Genomic DNA, 22,748 nt, shown 5'->3' with positions numbered 1-22,748 from the left:
CCTGGAGGACATTAAGGTAAGGGACTTTGCAGCTTATGGGTTATTAATATCCAAGAAGGGTTCAAATTGAAAATCAAGTTTAAAATTAAAAAAAGAGTACTAAGCACCCCTTTGGACACATTCTGGAATTTTCAGGAATTTACATGGTACCAGAATGCAGCCTCAGGTGTAGTCTTAAACAGATAGGTCGGGGATGCTGAGTAGGCCCATGGGCCCCCTAAACCGATGTGTACTAGCAACATTTGGACATAAGATAACCACTTAATTTTACCATGATGGTCCAGTGATAATAGCTCCTCCAAGGGTCCACGATAGTCATCAAGATCTGCATAGTGTTTCAATCCTGACTTTATTCCTGACTGCCACCATAGGAAGTTCGAGAGTTAGGGCCTCGGCCGCCCTATGCGACACCAATGGGTAAGACGCTCCTCTGTAGCCACGGTAGGAGGAGACAATATGCCAATGTCTGAGGATATATCTAGACCATTGGCTTCCCCAAGTTCCTCTCTCCAGTCCTGTTTATCCAAGTTCTGGTCAGATAAAGGGACACCATAACCCTCCCACTCCTCACCATCCTCCCCTGGCTGCCAAAATGGCTGATAAGGGCCATGGCTGAACACAGAGGCAAAATTACCCATCAGTGCCAGATCTGGCATCGGGCGATGCCGGTCTGGTTCCGTGTCTATGTCCGGGATGAGGTTGGGGTCAATGCCAGCAGGGGGTCCAGCTGGTGCCGGCTATGGATGTGGTGTAGTGAAGCCAGGCCCAGAGGAGGTGTCACAAAGGACTACTGGCGCCGATCCAGACCAGGTCTGGATCCAAGGATGCCCTGTGGTGCCGGGGCCGGAGGCGCTGGCGTCAAAGATCTATGGCCCCACCCCGCTCCGTCTGGCACAACAGAGCGCTGGCGGAATTGGGCCGCCCAAAAATGGTGTGCATCGATTCATAGAACTGACGAAGCTGGGCAGGGGTCGAGCTCGATCCCAGAAAGGGAGGGAAGCCCAGAGTCGACCATGGAGGTTCCACATGCGGAGCATTGGGAGTGGCACCACCCGCACCGTGCGCTGCGCCAGCCGACGGTTGAGAGGAAGTCGAAGAGCGATGGTGCTTCTTCGACTTCTTCCTGTGCTTCGACTTACCTGAGCCCTGAGTGCAAAGACATCAAGGAGGAGTGATGATGATGACTCCGCGACCGGTCCCTCGACCTCCCACGGGACCAGGACCTTGAGCGGCATGGAGCCAGCTGCCCAGCCTCGAGTAACTTACGGGACCGCTCCCGCAAAGTCGTCGAGCCATGGGCCGGCAGTCAGAGCACAACTTGGGGTCATGGTCATGCTCCAGGCAAAAAAGACACATGCTGTGCGGATCCGTCACTGACATCAGTAGATTACAGGAACTGCATTGCTAGACACTGGGCATCCCTCGTACAACAGGTGTCATACGACTCGAAAAAGAAGTCGACAAAAGTCGCAAAAAGATTAGTAAAAAATGTACTAGTGGTACCACTCTTCCCTGATCTGCGCTGGCTAGCGCAGAAAAAGAAAGACCTGATGTTGGCTCGCGAAGTCGGCGTCTAAGTAGCTGACGCAACGTCATCCCGGCAACCACGATGCCAATGACAATCACAGAGCTGGCCGACGCCACCTTTCGACACGCAGGGGTACTGCTGACGAAAAAACTTTCCGGATCCAGTCTGACACCTGGGGCTAAATCTAAGGTAAGGAATCTATAACTAACATGTTTCTTTCAGATTTACTTTTATATACGATCCATTTATGATTGCTCAATTTATAATCTTACCTCTTTCTTTAATTAAATCACCTATAAGAGAAAATGTAGAGAAAAATAATTTCATTTTGTTTTCAGATGTGTAAAATATTTCATCATCAAATACTTTATTCGGAGTTTTCAACCATAAGAGTACATAACAGCACATATGTAAAATTAAAGATACACAAACTCAATTTACAACACGGTCCTGTGTCATGCCATTACAAAATGTAAATGATCAATGGAAGTGGACATTTAAACTGTAATAAATAAAATACTTTATAATTAGTTACAATTGGCATTTAAAAATATATATAGTTAAAATACAACAAATAAAGGACACCGATGCTAAGCATCATATAACAAATACATAGGTACAGGGAGGCTAAGACAAAGACAACGCATAATGTGAAAGCCAATAACTCCAGCACCCTGTATCTGATGGACCTACTCCAAGGAAGGTACTTGGATACCGCAAAGTAACTAACTGAGAGGATACTGTACAGAGGAACCGTGTGGTAACCTCTGGTAGACGGCATCCAAATTGCTTCCAAAAAGGGATGATCCATGTTTTTCTTGGCCAGGTATAACCAGAACAGAATAAAATAATGTTAACTAGTGACTCCTCTAGCTGTTAGCAAACTGGACATACACTACTTATTGAATTTAGATGGTTCCACTTTGATAATAAAGACATTAATGGTAAAGTTCCCTGGAGGAATGTAAGGTAAGGGACTTTGCAGCTAATGGGTTAATAATATCCAAGAAAGGTTAAAATTGAAATTCAAGTTTAAAATAAAAAAAATAGAGTACTAAGCAACCCTTTGGGCACATACTGGAATTTTCATGGTACCAGAATGCATCCTTAGGTGTAGTCTTGAATAGATAGGTCGGGGATGCTGAGTAGGCCCATGGGGCCCCTAAACCGATGTGTACTAGCAACATTTGGACATAAGATAACCACTTAATTCTACCATGACTGTCCAGTGATAATAGCTCCTCCAAGGGTCCAAGATGGTCATCAAGATCTGCATAGTGTTTCAACCTTCTCCAATAATGTAACAGCCTCAATTAGGCCTCATATGTCATTGAATTGAGGTCCCGATCTCGTCTTAATTGTATTAGAGGAGTATTATACGGGAGGTTAGTCAGTGCTCTCTGAATGTATTCTCCTCTACCTCAAGTTTAGTCAGATTCCAAGTGCTCCATACTTCAGCCCCCTACAGGGCACTGCCCTCGGCTTTAACTCTGGACACCTGGTCCGGGATATCCAATAATGTCTTAAAATTGCAGCCGAGTGTGGAGTAAAATTTATGCTGCTCTTCTCAACATGTGGTGCCCACACCATAAATCTGGTTAACCTAACCTTCAAAGAGTCAAACTCACATATCCTATCCAAAGTTTGTTTTGTTTTGTATGGTTTATCTTTTTTTGAATGGCGTCTTTTATCAGCCTAGCACTGATTGAGTGTATACTGCAGAGATTGTAAGGTAGACAACAACCATATGTATATGGACGACAAGATACAAAAATAGATGCTCACCAACTCCTCACTGAATCGGAGTTAATAACAATTGACTGTTACGAAGATGCTTGTATCTGCCAGGAATTCTTGCCGCCTATATTACTGTATGTGTATGCGATACTGAGCTTAAAACCTAAGATTGCCTTGCAGGATGCACCTGAAATATTATCCTTATTATCCTAGCTGTAATCCAAACATGCTGTAGTGAACGTGCTCTTGCTATACTTCAGTAACTGTGCTGGTTATCTTCCCACTATATGTATAAATGCAAATAAAAAAGATATAAAAAAAAACTCTGGATACCTAGAGTACAGGAGAAATACACCTGGTCCAGGATATCCAATAGTGTCTTAAAATTGCAGCCGAGTGCGGAGTTAAATTTAGGCTGCTATTCTCAACATGTGGTGCCCACACCATAAATCTGTTTAACCTAACCTCCAAAGAGTCAAACTCACATATCCTATCCAGAGGTCGACCCCTCCAGCATTATCAAACCCCTAAATGTTTTGTGAGGGGTAATGACCATAAACTTGGCCTTAGAATGGTTTATTACAAGCCCACTGTTCAGTGCAAAAGTCTTTAGATTTATTGATGTATTCACCAAACGTTGTAGTCCACTAGGGTCTTTGAGATCAGGAGGGTGTTGTCTGCAAATAATAGGAGATGGATTTTGCAACTACCAAGGCAGGGGAAAATCATTTAATTTGCTTTTCCATATGATCCATCTATTATAGCTCAATTTAGAAACTTTCCTCTTGCTTTAATTAAATCACCTATCTGAGAAGCTATAGAGAAGACTAATTTAATCTTGCTTTGAGGATGTGAAATTCATTTCTACATTGCCCACTGGTGGAACTAGACAAACAAAGAGAACTCAGAAAGAGTAGCATTATCTTTCTCGGAGGATTTTCTCAATATTCTAATTTTGTTTTGCAAAACATCTGAAAATTTGATAAACATAAGATATTTCTGTTCATATAGTCATAATAAATAGTTTCTATGTTTGAAACTGACCTATCACATTTACGATTATTATACTTTTCGATAGCCCTTTAATTATGGGCATGGTTTGTTGAAGTATATGACTTAAAGTTGTCTGTCACTATGGTAGTTAGGGGGTTTGTAAAATAGTAATACATTCAATGTAGATTATAAAAAGGCTTCAAAGTTATGTTATAAACAAAATGGTCATGATGTAAACCTCAAAACTATTTCATTTGGAAATTCTTTCTTTAGATGTACTATCAATTGGAAAATATTTTCTTAGATATGTCTGCTCAAATAGCAAACAAATGATTTTCGAACTTGAAAATGTAATTTATGAATATATTTAAGATGGAGTCAAAGAGTCTAAATTCAGTAAAATCCCTTGGTGTGTGTCTTGGTGTTTAGTGCTGCAGTGCATAGTGGGACTTGCTTTGCTTACTGTGTAGGGGACTTATGGTTTTGCATAAAGGAAACAGATTTCAGCTAATGGTCCCTGTGGAGAAAAATATAGTTCACAAATTCAACAAAAGCAAATGATCCACGACAGGAGCTAACAATATACAGACAAGTTGTTTAACATATGTACTCTAACTTAAGTAGATGCGTCCTTATCCTCACCCTTGTTTCAATGAAATTTCACATACCTTTTTCCTTCTGAAGAGTGTCTGAAAAAGGGAAGACAAATGTGTTACTTGTACAGATTAAAAACTCCATTGTTAATAATGTAAAACGCAAACTTTCAAGAGTTATTCTATGCTTATGGCAACTGTGGTCATGTGAAATTCTCACAATTCAAACTATTCACAAACATTACTGGCATGATGTTGAAAATGGTGACATTGAAAATGCCCACCACAATGAGCATTCAACAGTCAGGATTGACCAGAACAGATAAATCTGCATTTTGAAAAATACAAGACCTACAACCATGTGCACCATTTTAGAGGCTGTGTAAAACCTTTGTGTCTGTATGCACATTTAGCTTACATGATGCCTTCATAATGTGATGCAGAAAATATATTTTTAAATAATGCCACATATTAATACTTTAAATCATAACCATGGGACCATCCCTTCATCATAGATCTGTCTCTGCCTCATTCTTCTATTTGTTTCTTATATATGCTGAAACCATAGGTAATGCTTATGTCCACCCACATCAGCAGCAATAAGGTATAACTTGTGGCCCAAGCCTATATTGCTTACATGTGTCTGTTGTGAAATCCAAGTATTACAGATGCTTGTCAATAAAGAAAATGAAATGGATGCTGTTCAGCCACCTGCCCTTGTACGAATCCTACACTAAGATGTTATTATGCTTACTTGAACTGAAAAGAAATCTTGCTAAAATTAAAGTCAGGATTAAAATGTAAATCCTCAGCTATTATGTATCCGGTGTAGCTAATAAACACAGCAGCATTATCTAATATTGAAAGGAAGAAATCCTATTGGGGTTTCTAATTAGGCCATTCTCGAAACGAGGGAGTGACAAATCATTACAATATCTGATATTTTCAGGGATACAGTCGAACTCTAACCCCTCTTTCTTTGATGAGTAATACACTCAGAACCACTAAGAAACAGGACATGTGTTTAAAAATATTTATTTTAAACTTATAACTCAATACCTAAACTCTGAAGGTTAACAACACAGACTGTAAAAATAAATGTAGTATATATACTGTCATGGTGATATGAAACAGCAGGGAAAAATTCGATGTTAAGTCCTTATTGTTAAGAAACCGCTGACACAGAAGTGGAAGAAAGAGCAATTTATTTCAACTCTGATCCTCCGTACCAACATTGCCTCACTCCAACATTCTAAGGTGAACTCCTCACCAACATTCCAAGGTAGGGGCAAACCACGGGCAGGGGAAAGGGAGGGGGGAAAGGGAAAAGGGGGCATACCACGTGTAACATATCACTATAGGTAAATCCCACAGCGAGGAAGATTACAACACACCTCTTTCTGTAGGGAAAAAATGGAACAAGTGAAATATTCTATACACAGTATTTACAACAGAAGAGGAACATCAGAATATTCTGTGCATGGTCATTACATCACAAAGTCCTCTTGCCATCGTGGAGGAAAGAGTGACCTGGTCTCTCTAGTCAGTGGGTTCTTGGTAAGCATGTCTTCTTGGTTATCTCTTCTTGCAGACAAGGGAATACATACACTGGGGCAGCAACATATATTGTTCATGCTCCATGTGCTACCATCCTCTAAAACAACCAAATTATTATTTACTCGTTGAATCCTTTGAGGTTTGGAGAATGATGAAAATCTTGCACAACCTACTTGAGGTCTCTTGACCACTATCCACTGACCTACACACCATTGCCTATTCCTAGTACCCCACTTCTGATCATATCTTATTTTGTAACTGGATTGATGGAGACCAATTTTATCCAAAATTGATTCTTTATCCACCCAGACAGAACTACCCCCATTGAGCCAATTGGGGTTAAGTTTGGTCCCTGGATTCCTCCCCTTGAGGGACAAAAAGGGAGAAACTCCAGTGACTGCATTAGGAGAAGAATCGTACAACCATAAAATCTTCCTTATAGCATCATCAATAGGTTCATGTGCAGTAACAGCTAATTGAATGGTGTTCTTTAACATTCTATTTACTCTCTCAACCAGCCCATTAGCCTTAGGACAATAAAGAGGAGTTCTTATATGTGATATGGCCAAATTAGATGAAAACTGTGTCAAAGTGTCAGATGTAAATTAAACCCCATTGTCCGTAACTAGGGAACTGGGTATTCCCTCTTTCGAGAAAATGTCTTTTAAGAATTCAATCAAAGCAGATGTGGTGATAGAAGAAACCGTTTTAGTGGAAATCCAATGGGATTGGTAGTCCACAAGAACAAATATGAATTTCTTAGAGAGTCCTAGGAAGTTTAGAGTACCAATGATGTCTAACCCTAACTTGTCCCAAGTGTCATATAGATACTTCTTTATATATACTGTGTTAAGTTAGCATGAGCTTATTACATGTTTAAACACCATTTTCCCTTCGGCTTCAGTTTGCACACAACACATACTTGTTGTTGAAGCTTTCAACCTAGAAGAGCGATGTGATTTATTTGAGAATAATATGTTATTACTCTGATATCAGGTTTGCTTGGTACACTGTCTGAACAGTGAGTGCTGAACCCTCTAAGAATAACTCGATACAAGGTTGCTGGGAGGTCTGATCTTCGCACCACATTAGACATAACATAAATACAGTTGCTGCCAACATTGGGCTCTAAGCGGGTTTAAGATAGAGTTACAGGGAATGCAAGAAAACACTTGATGATGCTTCGCATGCAGAGAGCTGGTGGCAGATGATGTGATCCTATCCTCCTGACATTTAGAGGTATGGGCCCGCCCTGCTAAAACCCAAAAGAGACCGTCATAAATATAATATAATATGCTAAATAGGGAGGTGAGAAATAGGTGTTGTTAATTCCTATTCATTTCAGCATTATAATATGCTATTACCGTTTGCTTACTATGGACTAGTAACTATGCTGATAACTTTGATTCTTATAATCTGTTTGTTAGTATTATACAAGATACTGCGTTTGAGAACATTGCATTGATTAATAAATATTTCAAATATGCACGTGTCCTCATTTACTCCAAGTTCTGGTTTGAAATGATTAAAGAGCGAAAGCGTGGTCATGTGTTCCACGATACCTGAGGTAACCTAAGTTCATGTTCTGGTTTGTCTAAGTCATTGGGAGTTTGTTATGACCAATGAGACACTGTAGCTAGCTCGGTAAGGGGATTTTGGATACTGAGGTGAGTTTTGGGTCACCCTAAGTCACTGAGGTTCTAGATCTCTATGCACAGTTCTGTAGGAGAACGGAATCCCTGCTACACAAGGTTTTGGATGGAGCAGATACAGGAAGCAAGGGTGCTTTATGTACCACTTTGGATTTGTCACTAGCTCCACAGGTTATGCAATCTTTCACAGTGTTTTCAACATTACTATCCGTATTGGGGAACCAATAATACTGTCTAATCTTGCTTTGGGTCATACTTCTACCTGGGTGCCCTTCATGTGCAATCAATATAATGCGTTCTCTTATGTTTGCAGGTGGCAGACTTTTATTCCCTCTATGTACATGATCACCAATTATGGATAGTTCATCTCTTACCACCCACAAGGAATTCAACCTCTCCGTAATCCCATTGATGGATCAGGCCATCCATTACAAATCAAATTTTTAAGTTATTTTAGAACAGAGTCTTCCTGTATACCTTTCTCCCATTCTTCATGGTTACAATCAATGGCTAAAATAGTTTCATCCGGAGGATTACATTGGAAACTATCATCAGAAATGGGGAGTCTGGATAAACAATCCGCTATAGTGTTTTTCTCACCCGCTACAAAACACATGGAATAGTTAAAACCTTGAAATGCTAAGACCCATTTGGAGATGCGTGGAGTGGCTCTTTCTATGCTCTTTGTAGAGAAAATGGGGAGTAAGGGTTTGTGGTCCGTGCGCAAAATAAAAGGAATACCCCACATGAAAAATTTGAAGCGGTTTATTGCCCAGTAGCACACAAGTGCTTCTTTCTCTATTGTAGAGTAATTATATTCAGGTTCTTTTAAGGCTCTAGACGCCAATGCAATTATTCTTTCACTGCCATCAATAGTTTGGGTAAGGGACGCCCCAAGTCCCTTTTTGCTGCCGTCAGTGGTTAGAGAAGTTTTGGCGTTGGGGTCAAACATGCCTAACGTGGGAGCTTTTGAAATGGCTTGTTTGATGTAGTAAAAATCATCTTGACACTGAGAACTCCAGATAAAGGAATACACTTTTTTTAATATGTCTCTTAAGGAGTGTACATGCCCCGCAAAATTCTCCTCAAACTTCGACATATACTCTACAAGGCCAAGAAACGATTTAAGTTCTTCCTTGTTAGTAGGAGGGGGGGCTAATTTCACAGAGTCTACCAAACTGGTTTTAGGTCTAATGCCTTCTTCAGATATAGTGTGTCCTAGATATGTTACTGATTTCACCCCTATCTTACATTTGTCTTTGTGCGTGGTGAAACCTGCTTTACTTAGCTTGTTTAAAACATCCCTGAGAATCTTGTTGTGTTCTCTTTCTGACTCTCCATCGATTAAAATGTCGTCCTGGAAACACAACACTTTGTTAAGACCTCCTAAAATATGTTGCATGATCTGTTGAATTACAGCCGCAGCTGATGCCAACCCAAACGGCATTCTATTGAATTGGTATGCCCCAAAAGGTGTTATAAATGAAGTCAAAGCTTTGGACTCCGGGTAGAGGGCAACTTGGTGGTAAGCTGCGGGGAGGTCAAGGACACTGATGAATTTAGCACCCTGTATGATACTGAGCATTTTGTTGATTCTAGGAAGGGGATGTCTATCCACCCAGATGTTGGAATTTAAATCTCTCAGGTCCACACATAAACGAATACCTCTACCCCCTTCCTTGGATGCGACTACTATGGGAGCTAACCACTCCGAGCTTCCAATCTTTTCAATTACCCCAATTGACTCCAATTTCTCTAATTCTTTCATGAGGGGATCTGTTATGGATCAAGGAATAGATCTGGCTTTGTGAACACAGGGTTTATACTGTTTCTTCAATTTGATTTTGTGCAAAAAGCTTTTTAATAAGCCTAATTCATCAGAGAACACCTCAGGTCACTCATCATAAACTTCTTTCCCAATTCAACCTCTTTCCACCAGATACACCGGTTCAGAGGCATTAGGATCTAATGTTATGCCAAGATCCTTTTGATGCCTCCATCCAAGTAAGTTCGATCCATGTTTAGTGATGTCAATTTTAAACACAGTAACTCTGTCTTTAAAGTTAATTTGCATAACAAGCATAACCACTAGTGGTATAGGGTCATGGTTATATCCACCTGGGTTAATATCTGGGGTCAACATCTCATATACTTTGTTTCATGAGTTGGCCTTAAATGTGGCTTCATTGATTAAAATATATGGGGAACTGGAGTCTGCATAAACCTTGTACTGCATGTCATCAAGAAAAATATTACACTCAGGATACTTCATGTTAGATACATTCTGAAGGTTCTCAACATGGAAAATAATGTCTGCATTGGGTATGTCCTCACCATGCACCATGTGAGATACATTACCTTTCATGTCATGACACACTTTTGAAAAATGTCCACGTTTGTTGCATTTCCTACACACCACTCTCCTCGCTGGACATCTTATATCATTAGCCAAATGTTTAGGATCACCACAACAAAAACATTTACGGTTTGACACAACATTCTTTTGTCTATGATCTACCTTTTGTTTTGAATTTTACAGAAGAAGGTGTTTTATTTCTATCTTCCTTTGCGACCACCTTTAGTACCTCATTATCACTCACTTGTTTAACTTCCATAGCATCCTTCATTTCATTCATACAAAACGCTGTATGCTCTATACCCTTTGCGATGTCAATAGCCTGCTTCAATTCAGGTGCATCCGCTAATAACTTCTCTTGAATTTTCTTGTCACTTGTGCACCGCACTAATTGATCTCTTATAAGTAATTCAGTAATAGGTCCAAAATCACAAGTAGCTGCCAAACCTCTCAGTACAGCAATGTCATTTGCTACTTTTTCATTTCTTCCTTGCGATCTGGAGAAGAAATTATGACGATCTAAAACTATATTTATTTTTTTTCCAACTTGAGCTTCAAATTTTTTAAGAGTAATTTGGTATACGTCACGTTGAGGGTCACCATGGGCATCCTAACTCCCTCCCTCACCCACTGTGATAGTGTCAGGTAAATCATCGCAGATTTCTCTAGCTTGTTTTCCTAGATTGTGTAATAAAATATGTTGTTTGCGCACTGAAGAAAATCTATCCCCCTCAATAGCAATTAGATATGATTCAAACAATTTGATCCATCTTATTCCACGGAATGAGAGGTTCCCCTCTTCACTTAAAAAATGGGGGAGGCTGAGACATTGCAAATGACGCCATTGAGAATACTGAAGAGAGAGAAAAAAATAAAAGTAAGGCTTCCACCGCTGAAAAATCACAGAGTTGCTATGGAAAAGTACCACTAGAGGGCACCAAACAATAATGAATCAAGTGCGCCTTCTCTTTTTTTTAATTTTTTTTTATTTCAAGTGAATTTTATTGAGGAAGAAGTTTGTATATACAGAATACAGTATACAGGAGTACAGTGTGGATCGCCTGAGGAAAAAAAAAAACTTGATCACATTATATGCCGGTTGGGTAACATACGGCCTCTTATTAGAGCATGCATGCGACATTCGTATACTTGGTGTGTGTCGTTGTGAGCGGCTCGTGTATTTACCCCCAGGTGACGAGGAGAGGGAAGGAAAGTGGGAAAAGAAAATTGAGAGTACGGGAGGAACACCTGGTTCAAGTGTCGATTGGGTCGGCCAGGCTGTGCCCCTACGATGTATGTGGGGGTGCTGTACCCCTTGGATGGCCGCCTATGGGGGCTTGTGTGTGGACAGGTATAAATCTAGGGAGAGCCACATTTCACCCCTTGTGCGGGTGTTTGGTGTTTGGTTTGAGGTTATGGTGTCGGCCCCCGTAGGAAGGTGATCCAGTTGAACCAACTCCTGAAGGATGCTTTACCTGTGTCTTTCCAGTTATTTAGGACAGTCTTAACTGCTGCTGTGAGTAGGAGGTCAGTCAGATCTCTGTCTTCTTTGGATTGGATTGACGGTGCCATGAAGTCCGTGGCCAACCCATGGAAATCTAGCTGTAGTGATAGACCTAGAGCGTTGTTTATAAAGTCGTTTATTCTAATCCAGAATCGTTTGACCTTAGGGCAGTTGAAGATTAAGTGTGCCAGGTCCCCTTTTTGTTTGTTACAGTTCCAACACACGTCGCTGTCACGTTGCCCTATTGTCGCTAGGCGGGAAGGGGTCCAGTATGTTTTGTGGAGTAGCCAGCATTTAGTTTGTGCTAGATTGGTGGTGACTTTGTTGTGTGATGCTGACGCCCAGAGGTTAGACTTTTCCCTCTCGGTGAGACGTCTGTGGAGGATGTGAGGAACTGCACCTCCGCACTCCAGACTGCTGAAACACACCACCAAATAATATATATATATTTTTTCCTCAGAAAACGATGTGGAGAGAAATAGCACCCAAAACGGTCCCTGAGCCACTTGTAGCTGAAGAAACACAACTGTCCCACACTCTCCTCAAAACGTTCACGGAGAGCGAACAATGACGGAGAATCGAGACGTCAACACAGTCAAGCTGACAGGGCAGCTGAGCAGGGCTTAGCCTCAGGCGAACAGGACCGCATAGGAATCCACAGAAAGGAGCAGCTGCTTTGTTCCAATAGAAGGGCAATGGCACTAAATTGTTGTCGAACTAAATGTAAATTAAATTGATACTTGTATAGCGCACTACTCACCCGCAAGGGTCTCAAGGCGCTTGCACGAATACCGCTGTGGAACCCATCCTGGCTTTCCTTGTGAGGCGTCCACTCCTGGGCACCCCCAAGGTGGAGGCCAGGCATCCTTAGCGTTGTGGGGGCCATTGTGGAGATTAAGCAAGCTATTTCCTAGAGTTGCAGAGTGGGACTCCATGATTGGAATATGCACCGAGGCAAGAATTATCAGGTCCGTGGAATTTTGAGCCCAAGACCCGCCGAGGCGGGGAATTGAACCCTGGTCCCGGGCTAGACCTCTGCATCAGGGTCTGCCACTCTAATCATTGAACCACACTTCTCAACTTCTCGGACTGCGCCTCAGGCGAGCAGAACCAAAAGAGGAACACAGCCTCTAGTGGCATGAACCACTCAACGAGCTCACCGTAAATGTGACAAGTGAAAGAGGCAGAACGCACTCAAAGGCACAACGTGCACTCAAACAATGCGTCATAGAATTATTATTAAGTTAAGGAGTTTCTGCCAAGAATCATTCTGCATGCAGGGATGAAAACGGACCACCACTTGAATTAAGCAGCTACCAAAATAAAAGTCATGAGGCGGCAAAACTATAAGGAGGCAGCCCACAAGAAGGAACAAACTCAATCTTCAAAGGGTTACCGCTGGCTCCAAGAAAATCCCACAGCGGTTACGATGTATTTATTAATTGGCTGGATGGTATCACCTCAGTTGGTACAGGAGAAACAGGGGGAGGATCAGAAGCTGCCCCCAGCACAGCAGCGTGGCCAAAATGTTAAGAAACCGCTGACACAAAAATGGAAGAAAGAGCAGTTTATTTCAACTCTGATCTTCAGTACCAACACTGCCTCACTCCAACATTATAAGGTGAACTCCTCACTAACATTCCAAAGTAGGGGCAAACCACTGGCAGGGGAAAGGGAGGGGGGGGGTGAAAGGGGGCATACCAAGTGTAACATATCACTCTAGGTAAATCCTACAGCAAGGAAGATTACAACACTAATCATCCTAACTCCCTCTTGCATTTTTGAGGTCATATGCTAAATTTGCTGGAGCAGTAAATAGAGAGTCTCTTCTTGAGTTTTTAAGATGGTTCACACAACGTGTTTGTTATGGAATAGCAAGTTAGCTATTTCCTTTCACAGTCTAGCAGCTTGTTCAAGTCTGGAACATGAACAGTGACCAGATGAAGGCAACTTCTCCCCAGTAAGACCTCCAATGGAGGTTTGTGCTGAAATCCGGCATTACTTTTGCTTTGAAAGCCAATAGATGAATTTCAGATATTCGTGATCTCATAGATATGGTCATAAAAGACTCACACAAACCTTGGCCAATAAAAATGCAACATAACAGTTTCTAATTAAGTTAGTATTGATGGAGCAAGGTCTTGTATAAAAGAGACTTGCTTGGATGCAATCCTCTCAAATAATGTGTAACACTATAATCAACCTGTTTGTTAATACTAATATTGTATTACACACATTATACAGTATCTAGGGGAAGCTTGACTATGTGTATTACTAACCAGTAACCCAACTGTCACTAAAATGGCCGCTAAAAATGCAGGATTCTTACTGCGCATGCATCTACTGCTTTTTCTATGCTTGGGGGAAAATCTTTGCAGCTGCGAAATAGCTCTCAAAATGGCTGCTTGAAACTCACATGTTAATGCACACGCTATGCTTGAACTAAACCTTGAAAGTTTTACTAAATTGCTAATGCGGAAGATATATAAATTAAATGGGATTAGAGTAGAGATAAGTGGTATACAGTGAACTCATTTATTTTTGTATTTTAACATGTCTTTTCTGACTTTATTATTAGCTCTATTTGGGCCTTGGAGGGTGACTGAAATTCCTACCCCACCTAACTTATGCGAATGCATATCCAAACCCGCCCTGAACTATGATGACACTGTTAAAACTCAGCAAAGTTCGCGCAAGCAAGAATCTCCTGGGAGAATTACCTCTTGACCAGAGAGGGGAAGGAGAAATACAACATTTGCATAAAATGTATTGATCATAAAATGTGAAATGCAGAAAGGACGCTTGCGAAAGTGAATTAAGGGGTGGGAATATTAAACAAAGGACTAAAGAGAGAGCATTACATTTAGTATGGTGTGATGACCTCTTCCCTTGCCAGGCCCAATCAGAATTAGGGGTTTTCACGATATTGAAACATTTGGGGGTGGAACATACACATAGAAAAGTATAACAGTGGTAGTTTAGTTAGTTGGAAACACAGATGAAGGTGATGTTGCAGATTACACAGCCCCTACAAGGGCATGCCGAGATACTTCCCGTAAGCTGATCGAAGAATCCAATCATCTAGAAGGGGATGGCGGAAGAAAATCGAAGAGGCACATACAAGAAAGGGCCTGCGGAAGAGAATCAAGGAGAGTAGTGCCAGAGAGGGGTGTGACGCTGCCGTTGCATCTAGAAGAGGTCATCTATCTTGTCCTGAACCTGTCCTGATCCTTTGGCTCCTGACTTGTCCTGGGGTCCTTATCCAGCTCCTTGGCCAGGGGTTGGACCTCACACCATTCTAGGTAACAATAATTCTGTGTAGTATGTCCTTGTACTGCTCTCTGTTTCTCCCTCTTCAGGTACTGTCATCACAAGAATTCTAACTGTGACTGATATTGACCTAATTTGATTTACTTCCTGATGAAAACGGTGTATTAACATGTATTTGATGTTTGACTCACAACATTATTGATCAGATAAACTTTTAAAACTCCCTTGAGTCTCTAGTCATTTGAAGGATAAATTTAATGTTATTTCTACCTCTTCTACTACTAATTAGATCTATTGACCAGAGGAAAATGATACCCAAATGAGATAGGGCTGGTAAGAATTGGTAAAGGTAAATACATCACGCAGGAGTATCAAAGTCGATCCCAGCCGTAAATTATTAGCTTATTTGTATGAATGTTTATGGGCCCAGGTGAGTATATGGTTTGCAAGTAATCCAAGCTGGTAACCCGCTGGATCAGTTTTCTTGGTAGCAGAGGAAGGTTATGAATTTTAGTTCAATACAAAAATATTTCATGAAAAATTTACAAATTTGGCCTCTGAAATGGGAATTAAAATAGGGAGATCTACAGTGTTGCAGAAATCCTATAGAGCAGAATTTTCTGATAAAGATTTGGGAAGAAAGTTACAGATTAAAGAATTATTGTCTTTATTGCAAAAATGGGGAGATTTAGACAGATAGAAAACTAGGTGGACATAGAAAAAGGAAGAGGCACAGGGAAATCGAACGACATCTGAATATATGATGAGAGAAACAGAAAAGGTTGAGAGACTGTGTCCAATGAGAGAGGTACCAGGAGGGGGGTATGTACATGTCCCATGGACCCGACAGGATATTTTGTCTTTTGCAAATGTTTTTCCAAAGTTGAGAGAAAAACCTGTGGAATGGTACAAGTCGAAAGGTTTGTGAAGGTTTTAAAGGTGTTACTCCAAGACCTGCATGGTCTATTCAATAAAGTGGTACCTGCTGATTTGTGGACAGAATGTAACATTACCATAGATTGGTCCAATGATGAGTACCCAGGGGATGAAAAGACAGGAGCACCGTCAGAAGAAGTAATACAAAAATATCACCAGGTGATCATTTTCCTGAAAGGGAAAATTCCCCCAAAAGTAACTGATTGGATAAAAATAGACAGAACAACCCAGAAAAAAAAGACGAGTCCGTACATGCCTACTATGAGCGCCTTTTACAGGTGTTCAAACAGTACAGTGGTTTTGAGAGTATTGGAGATCAGAACATGAAACATTTTGTGTACCGGTTTGTGTCTGGGTTAAGGTTGGCTACATCTCAAATGATTAAGCAGCACAGGCTGTGCTGACAATCAAAACGCATAGAAGAGATCCTCAAGTACGCAAAGTACTGCAGAGATAAAATTGATAACAGACTAAAGACTTTAGAAGAAGAGGTAATGTGGGCCCAAGTCAAATTAGCAGAATAGCAAAAACTCCAGTAAAATATTCAGGCAGGAAACCAAGGAAAGGGGCAAGGCCAAGGTGAAATTAGTGGGGGTAAATCAAGAGGGCGATTGAGCAGAGAAGAGGCAAAGAAAAAGTTCCTCTGACACGGGTGCGGAAAATTGGGGCATTGGAAACACGAGTGTAAAAACATACAGACTAATAATGGCCCAAATCAAAATTTAAATCAACATACGCAAAATTAGGTGATAATGAGTCAACTGCAGCAGGTTGTAAATCTACAGAGCCAATTGCCAACTGCCACTATGCCAAATTTTGTGAGTCAAGCCAGGTACAGTGTGGACGCCAGATTTCAAGAAGGAAGTGGTAAAAAAATTATTGTAACATCACAGTTTCTTTTGCAGGATTCATATTTTGTAGGTGACACCCAATGACAGTGCCTGGGGGGGAGGAAGGGGAGGGTGTTCTTGGTGCATCCCTACTGGCAGATCAGTCAGGTCGATATATCGAGGGTAAAGTAGAAGGAAATGACATTACCTTCTTGTTGGACATTGGTGCTACTCTTTCTACTCCCTCTCGGGAGAAACAATCCAAGTAGTAGGCGTTTCTAATAAACAAATAAGGACCCCTATCACAAAACCAATGGAGGTACGAATTGGTAATCTTAAAGAAAGTAGTATGTGACTCCAGTCCTGTAAATTTACTAGGAAGAGGAAAATGAATTGCACGATATTCTGCACGCCGGGCGGTGTTGCAATTCAGACCCCAGATGAAGACGGAGTCTACAAATTCATGTTAAGCAAACAAGGAACAGAGGTAGATGAAATGTAATCCCTGATGACAAAAGATGAGTTACAAGATGAGGTCAAAGCAACCGTAAATCCTGAAGTATGGAATTTTCCAGGAAGAGATTTCGGAATAATGGCAAATGTAGATCCTGTGAGAGTGACTGTGAAAGAAGGTGCCATTTATCCAAATACTGGACAATACAAAATGAGTCGGGAAATTAAAGTAGGAGTTGCAGCAGAAATTGATCGATTGGTTGAGCAAGGAATTTTGAAAGAGATAATGAGCAGTCCTTGTAACTCACTCATAATTGGCACTAGGAAACCTAACAGGAAATATAGGGTGGTTCAGGATCTGCTAAAGATCAACAGGATTGTTGTGCCATATTGCCCTGTAGTGCCCAACTCAGCTGTGTTTCTGTACCAGATACCATTTACTGTAATTGATTAATGGTGCATTTTTCTCCATTCCATTGCATCCTGTCAGTTTTTATTTTCGTTCAAATTTGAGGAGCGTGTTTACGTGTTGAATCATGTGCCTCAAAGGTATACTGAAATTCCTTCAATTTTGAGCCAAATTCTGAAAAGATGTCTTGAATCTCTAATTTTGCCCAGACATTCAGTCCTGGTGCAATATATTGATGATCTATTGATCGCATCAAATACACGAGAAGACTGTGTTACTGACTCCATTGCCTTGCTAAATCGCCTGGCTGAGGGCGGACATAAAGTGTCCCCAGAGAAACTACAGTTTTGCTGAATAGTGGTCAAATATTTGGGACATCAAATAGAACGAGGACTTAGGAGAGTGACCGCTGAAAGAAAAAAAAAATATGACAAATGCAATTGCCACAAACCCAAAAAGAAATAAGGATGTTTCTTGGAGTCGTAGAATATTGCAGGCAGGGGATTGTGGGGTTTTTATTACTGGCAAAACCCTTGATACAGATGACCAAGAAGAGAGCAAAAGACCCAATACAGTGGAATGATGAAAGCATGGGAGCTTTTGTGAAAGTGCGAAACTGTTTGTGTGAAGCACCTGCCCTGGGTATGCCAGATTATTCAAAAGAATTTGCATTATTCTGCTACGAGAGGGATAATTGTGCACTAACAGTCCTAACTCAGAGTCATGGTCTAATGCAAACCTCCTGTGGCATATTTTTCTGCTACTCTAGACCCTGTCGCATCTGAATTGCCAGGTTGTCTAAAAGCTGTAGCCACAATGTGCATTAGTCTGGAACAAAGCAAATCAATTGTGATGGGACACCCTGTAAAAGTGTGATTCTTTTAACAAGAACTCAAACTCAGTATCTTTCCCCTAGTCGATTAACAAAGTACGAAATAAGTATATTAGGGGCTGAAAACGTGACCCGAGTAAGCTGTACTGTTCTTAACCCAGCTACCTTGTTGCCAGATTCATACCAAGAAGAGGTGAAAGATGAAGTTGAACATGAATGTCTCGACGTGACAGAACTCAATACCAAAACCCCTCCAGACATACAGGAAGAACCCTTGAAAGATGCCGAACATGAGTTCTATGTGTATGTGCCATGAAGAAGGAGGATCGAGTGCTGCTAATGCTGTGTGTACAATGGCTGGAATAGTCGAAGCATCCTATTTACCAGGAGTCAATTCTGCACATGTAGCCAAATTGATAGCTTTAATTAAAGCATGTAAAATCGGGAAAAATTGGAAAGTAACCATTTACACTGACAGTCAGTATGGTTACGGGGATGTGCACGGCTTTGGCCGGCTCTGGATGCAGAGCGATTTCATGACTTCTTCAGGATCCCCCATTTAAAATGGACATTTTGTAAAAGAATTGATTGAGGCAATCCAATTGGCAAAAGAAGTGGCAGTGGTCAAGTGTGCTGCTCACCAGTCAGGAGATGACTATGTGACAGCAGGTAAGCAATATGCTGACCAGGTTGCCCAGCACTGTGCTAAGCATACAATAGCATTAAACAAGAACATTGAAACCTGTGGACTCAGCTGCCAACTTATGCTACTCTCAGGATTGGGAACATGGGAGGAGGTAAAAGATCTACAAGAGATGAAGTGGAGATAAAGGAAGAGGAGTAGTGGGTAAAAGTCGGTTGTCAAAGAAGGGCAGAAGATGGTGTGTTGGTCTATTTAGATGGCAGACCAGTAATGCTACACTGTATGCTTGCACCCATGGCTAGAATGTATCAAGGAGACACCAATATAGGCAGGGATGCTATGATTAGACTTTTCAGACAAGACTGGTTTAATGCAAAGTTCAGGAATGTCGCAGAGAATCTTTGCCAGAGATGCTTAACATTTCAACAAATGAATCCAGGCAGGAGAAGAGTGGTCAGTATGGGAAAGAGGCAAGCATGTATACCAGGACACAGGCTGTTGAATATATCTGATGATTTCGTTTTGGAGTACTGCAGAGTTGGCTGCCCGAGTGCGTTCTATCTCTCACCGGGTTGAAGAAGACGCAGTCACCAGGCAGCCGAACAAAGCGCATGATCTGAATCTCGGTGACTGGGTGGTTGTGAAGAATCACACCGGAGAATCGTGCCTAACACCCAGGTGGGACAAACCACATCAGGTTATATTGGTTACAACAACAGCAAAATGTGCAGGCTTGCCTAATTGGATTCATGCAAGCCATACAAAAAGAGTGCCAGCTCCTGAAGAGGGAGAACCTCAACTGACTCAAGCATTTGTGGCTGCTGAAGGTTGTGCAGTTGAAGTATCTAGAATAACAGATCCTGAGGTAGCTGACCAAGAACAACCAAGCACCAGTCAGGATGATTGGGTCCCAGTAGTAGACATACCTGAAGTAATCATAAGAACAAGAAGTCAAACCAGATTAGGAAGTGAGGACCAGTTAGGATTAGAAGAACGAGCTCAGCTGAGTAAAAATACAGCTATTAGGAAACCTAATCAGAAACAGACAAACAAAGAGCAATCTACTCAGACAGAAGAGAATAAACGCCCCGTCCACGAGTCAGAGGAGGGGCAGATAGTCCTTAGAGTACACTTTCAGGCATAAGAAAACCAAGAGGCAGAAAGACCTGAACAAGACCAGATAGGCAAAGAAAAACAAGTTCAGGGAGAAGAAGAAAAACAAATTGAAACGAATCCTGAACAGGTTCAGATTAGGGTAGAAGAACACATCCGGGCAGAAAAGGCTAAGGTAATAAGCCCTGGACAAGGTCAGATAGAGAGGAGTTCTGTAGACGAAGGTGATCACGTTGTGCCACAAATAAATGAAAACAAAAGAACTCTTGAAGAAACTGAAAGTGCAGTGCAAGCTAAAAGAGTCAGAAAAGGCGATAATTGGTCCAGTTTTATCAAAAGAATAAAATATCACATTAAAACAATAAGAGAAGAGCCTGATCAAGTAAACAAAGTATCCAGCCTGTCTGGACCTTGAACTGAGACTCCCAAACGCAGAAACCAAAGATTGAAAACATTGAATAATAAATTCAGGGGTCTTGAATGGATATACGTAATTCTTGAAGATTTTAATAATCCTGAAATAAATAAAGAAAGTGATGAAGAATTAAATGCAGAGCAAATTGACGAAGAAGTGAGACCAACTTGAAAGAAAAGAAAACACCCAAGGTGTTATCTCATACTAAATTTCTGAATTAAAGGAGAGAAATCTTGCTATCCCAAAAATGCCTGATAATAGAGCTGCTGGAAAACAGAAACAAAGCTGTATAAAGAAATTATGTAGAATATGTGTCTGTAGCATATTTTTAGTACTTATGATGTGGTTAGTGCTAACAGTGGCCCTTCCCTAGTTGATGGTTACGGACAAACAGAATAGTACTAACACACATGAAAGGGTAGCTAACACTAAAGGAGATAGAGTAGACTTAGAAACACCAGATGAGTCAGATTTACATCACACTGTAAATAAAAATGACACTGATTTTATTGTTTTTGCAAATTTATCAGTACATTATGTAGAAACCATTGACGTTAGAGACTGCTTTGTATGTATGAAACTGCCAACATCAGTAGCAGAAGGTGTAACATATCATCATTTACCATTGGCATATGGTAGTTCATGTAGTGTTTTAGCTAGTTTGTTTTATGGAACCGGAAAGTTACAATATTATTATTCGAATGTAGATATGATTTTTTCCGAGGTTCCTATGTGAAAGACCATGAACCCAGTTCTTAGCACTAGAGACTCACAATTCATGGGTGAATACTTTCCAACAATGAGAACAATAGATATAGCTGAAGCACAATTTAACTTGTACATTACATGAAGAAGAAAAGATATTTCTGAATTTAGTTGAGCAAAGAAGACAGGATTTTCTAAGAAGGGCCACTGATCCGAAACCTCAGACACCTAAATGGGCTGAGAAGGAAGACCTTATGGCTACAGGCAAGACTCCTGCTACTATGTCCCAGGGCTTTGAGAAGAAAGGGAAAATCTGTCTCCATAGTTTAATGACAGAATATAACAATGCATTTATTGGTTCCAGTGAGTGTGAACATAATTTCTTAGTAAACAGGGGATGAGGACTTTAAAGGAGGAACAGATCCAGTATTTCGTGGAATCTATTATGTGTGTGGTAACAAAGCCTATTTTAGGCTACCTGGTCATTGGTATGGGAGTTGCTATTTTGGAATAGTATTCCCTAAAGTATATCATGTTAAAGGAATCACTGGAAGCAATGAAGACAATAGAGGAATACCACACAGCAAAAGGGCTAGTTTTGCAGAAATATTAGGTGACATATTTGGTGCATTGATACCTTCAGTGGGAGTTCTGCTAAATTCACAAATAATCTGTCAATTGTCTACAGTAGTTGATCGGTTATCAACTGACACTGCTAGAGGATTCTTGAAGATCAACACAGAATTAGTTGCAGTCAGATCTATGGGTTTGTAAAAATCAACTTGCCCTTGATATATTATTGGCAAAAGAAGTTGGAGTCTGTAAAATGTTGAAAGTGCAACATTGTTGCACTTACATTCCTGATGAAAGTGTTGAAATTGGAGGATATATCAAAAATATAACACATTTGGAGGAAGACTTGAAACCAATGGAAGTTGACAGTGTATGGAAGAAACTAACTAATAGTATTACCACCATAGGTAGTTGGTTTTCTAACCTAGGTAAGAGTATTTTAGGTCAAATACTAATGTCAATAATGGGCATAACTTTATTAGTTTTGGTAGTAATGTTCTGGCACAAATGTTGCAGGAAAATATGTATGAAGTGAATGATAAGGGAAAGAAAAGAAAATATGATGAAATACAGCTTGAAGAAATAGGAGGAGATATTTACAAAAGCATGAGGGGTTTACAATAAAAAAAAGAAGAAGGAAAGAAATGAA

At 40.8% G+C, this 22,748-nt stretch overlaps 1 protein-coding gene across 2 annotated transcripts in view; it reads right to left on the bottom strand.

Annotated features, from left to right (window-relative positions):
* Nucleotides 1-22,748, bottom strand: part of LOC147710079 (butyrophilin subfamily 2 member A1-like) — a 552,967-nt gene that overhangs the window by 342,082 nt on the left and 188,137 nt on the right. For both annotated transcript variants that reach the window (XM_086920785.1, XM_086920786.1), the window contains exons 5-6: nucleotides 4,927-4,947; nucleotides 1,801-1,821 (exon numbers count right to left, since the gene is read on the bottom strand). In XM_086920785.1, the coding sequence (XP_086776911.1) occupies nucleotides 1,801-1,821; nucleotides 4,927-4,947 (42 nt within the window). The remainder of the gene's footprint in view (nucleotides 1-1,800; nucleotides 1,822-4,926; nucleotides 4,948-22,748) is intronic.

Source organism: Lissotriton vulgaris, chromosome 5 (genome assembly GCF_964263255.1).
Source record: "Lissotriton vulgaris chromosome 5, aLisVul1.2, whole genome shotgun sequence".
In the NCBI taxonomy this organism is placed as follows: Eukaryota; Metazoa; Chordata; class Amphibia; order Caudata; family Salamandridae; genus Lissotriton; species Lissotriton vulgaris.
This window is presented reverse-complemented; position numbering and strand designations above follow the sequence as displayed.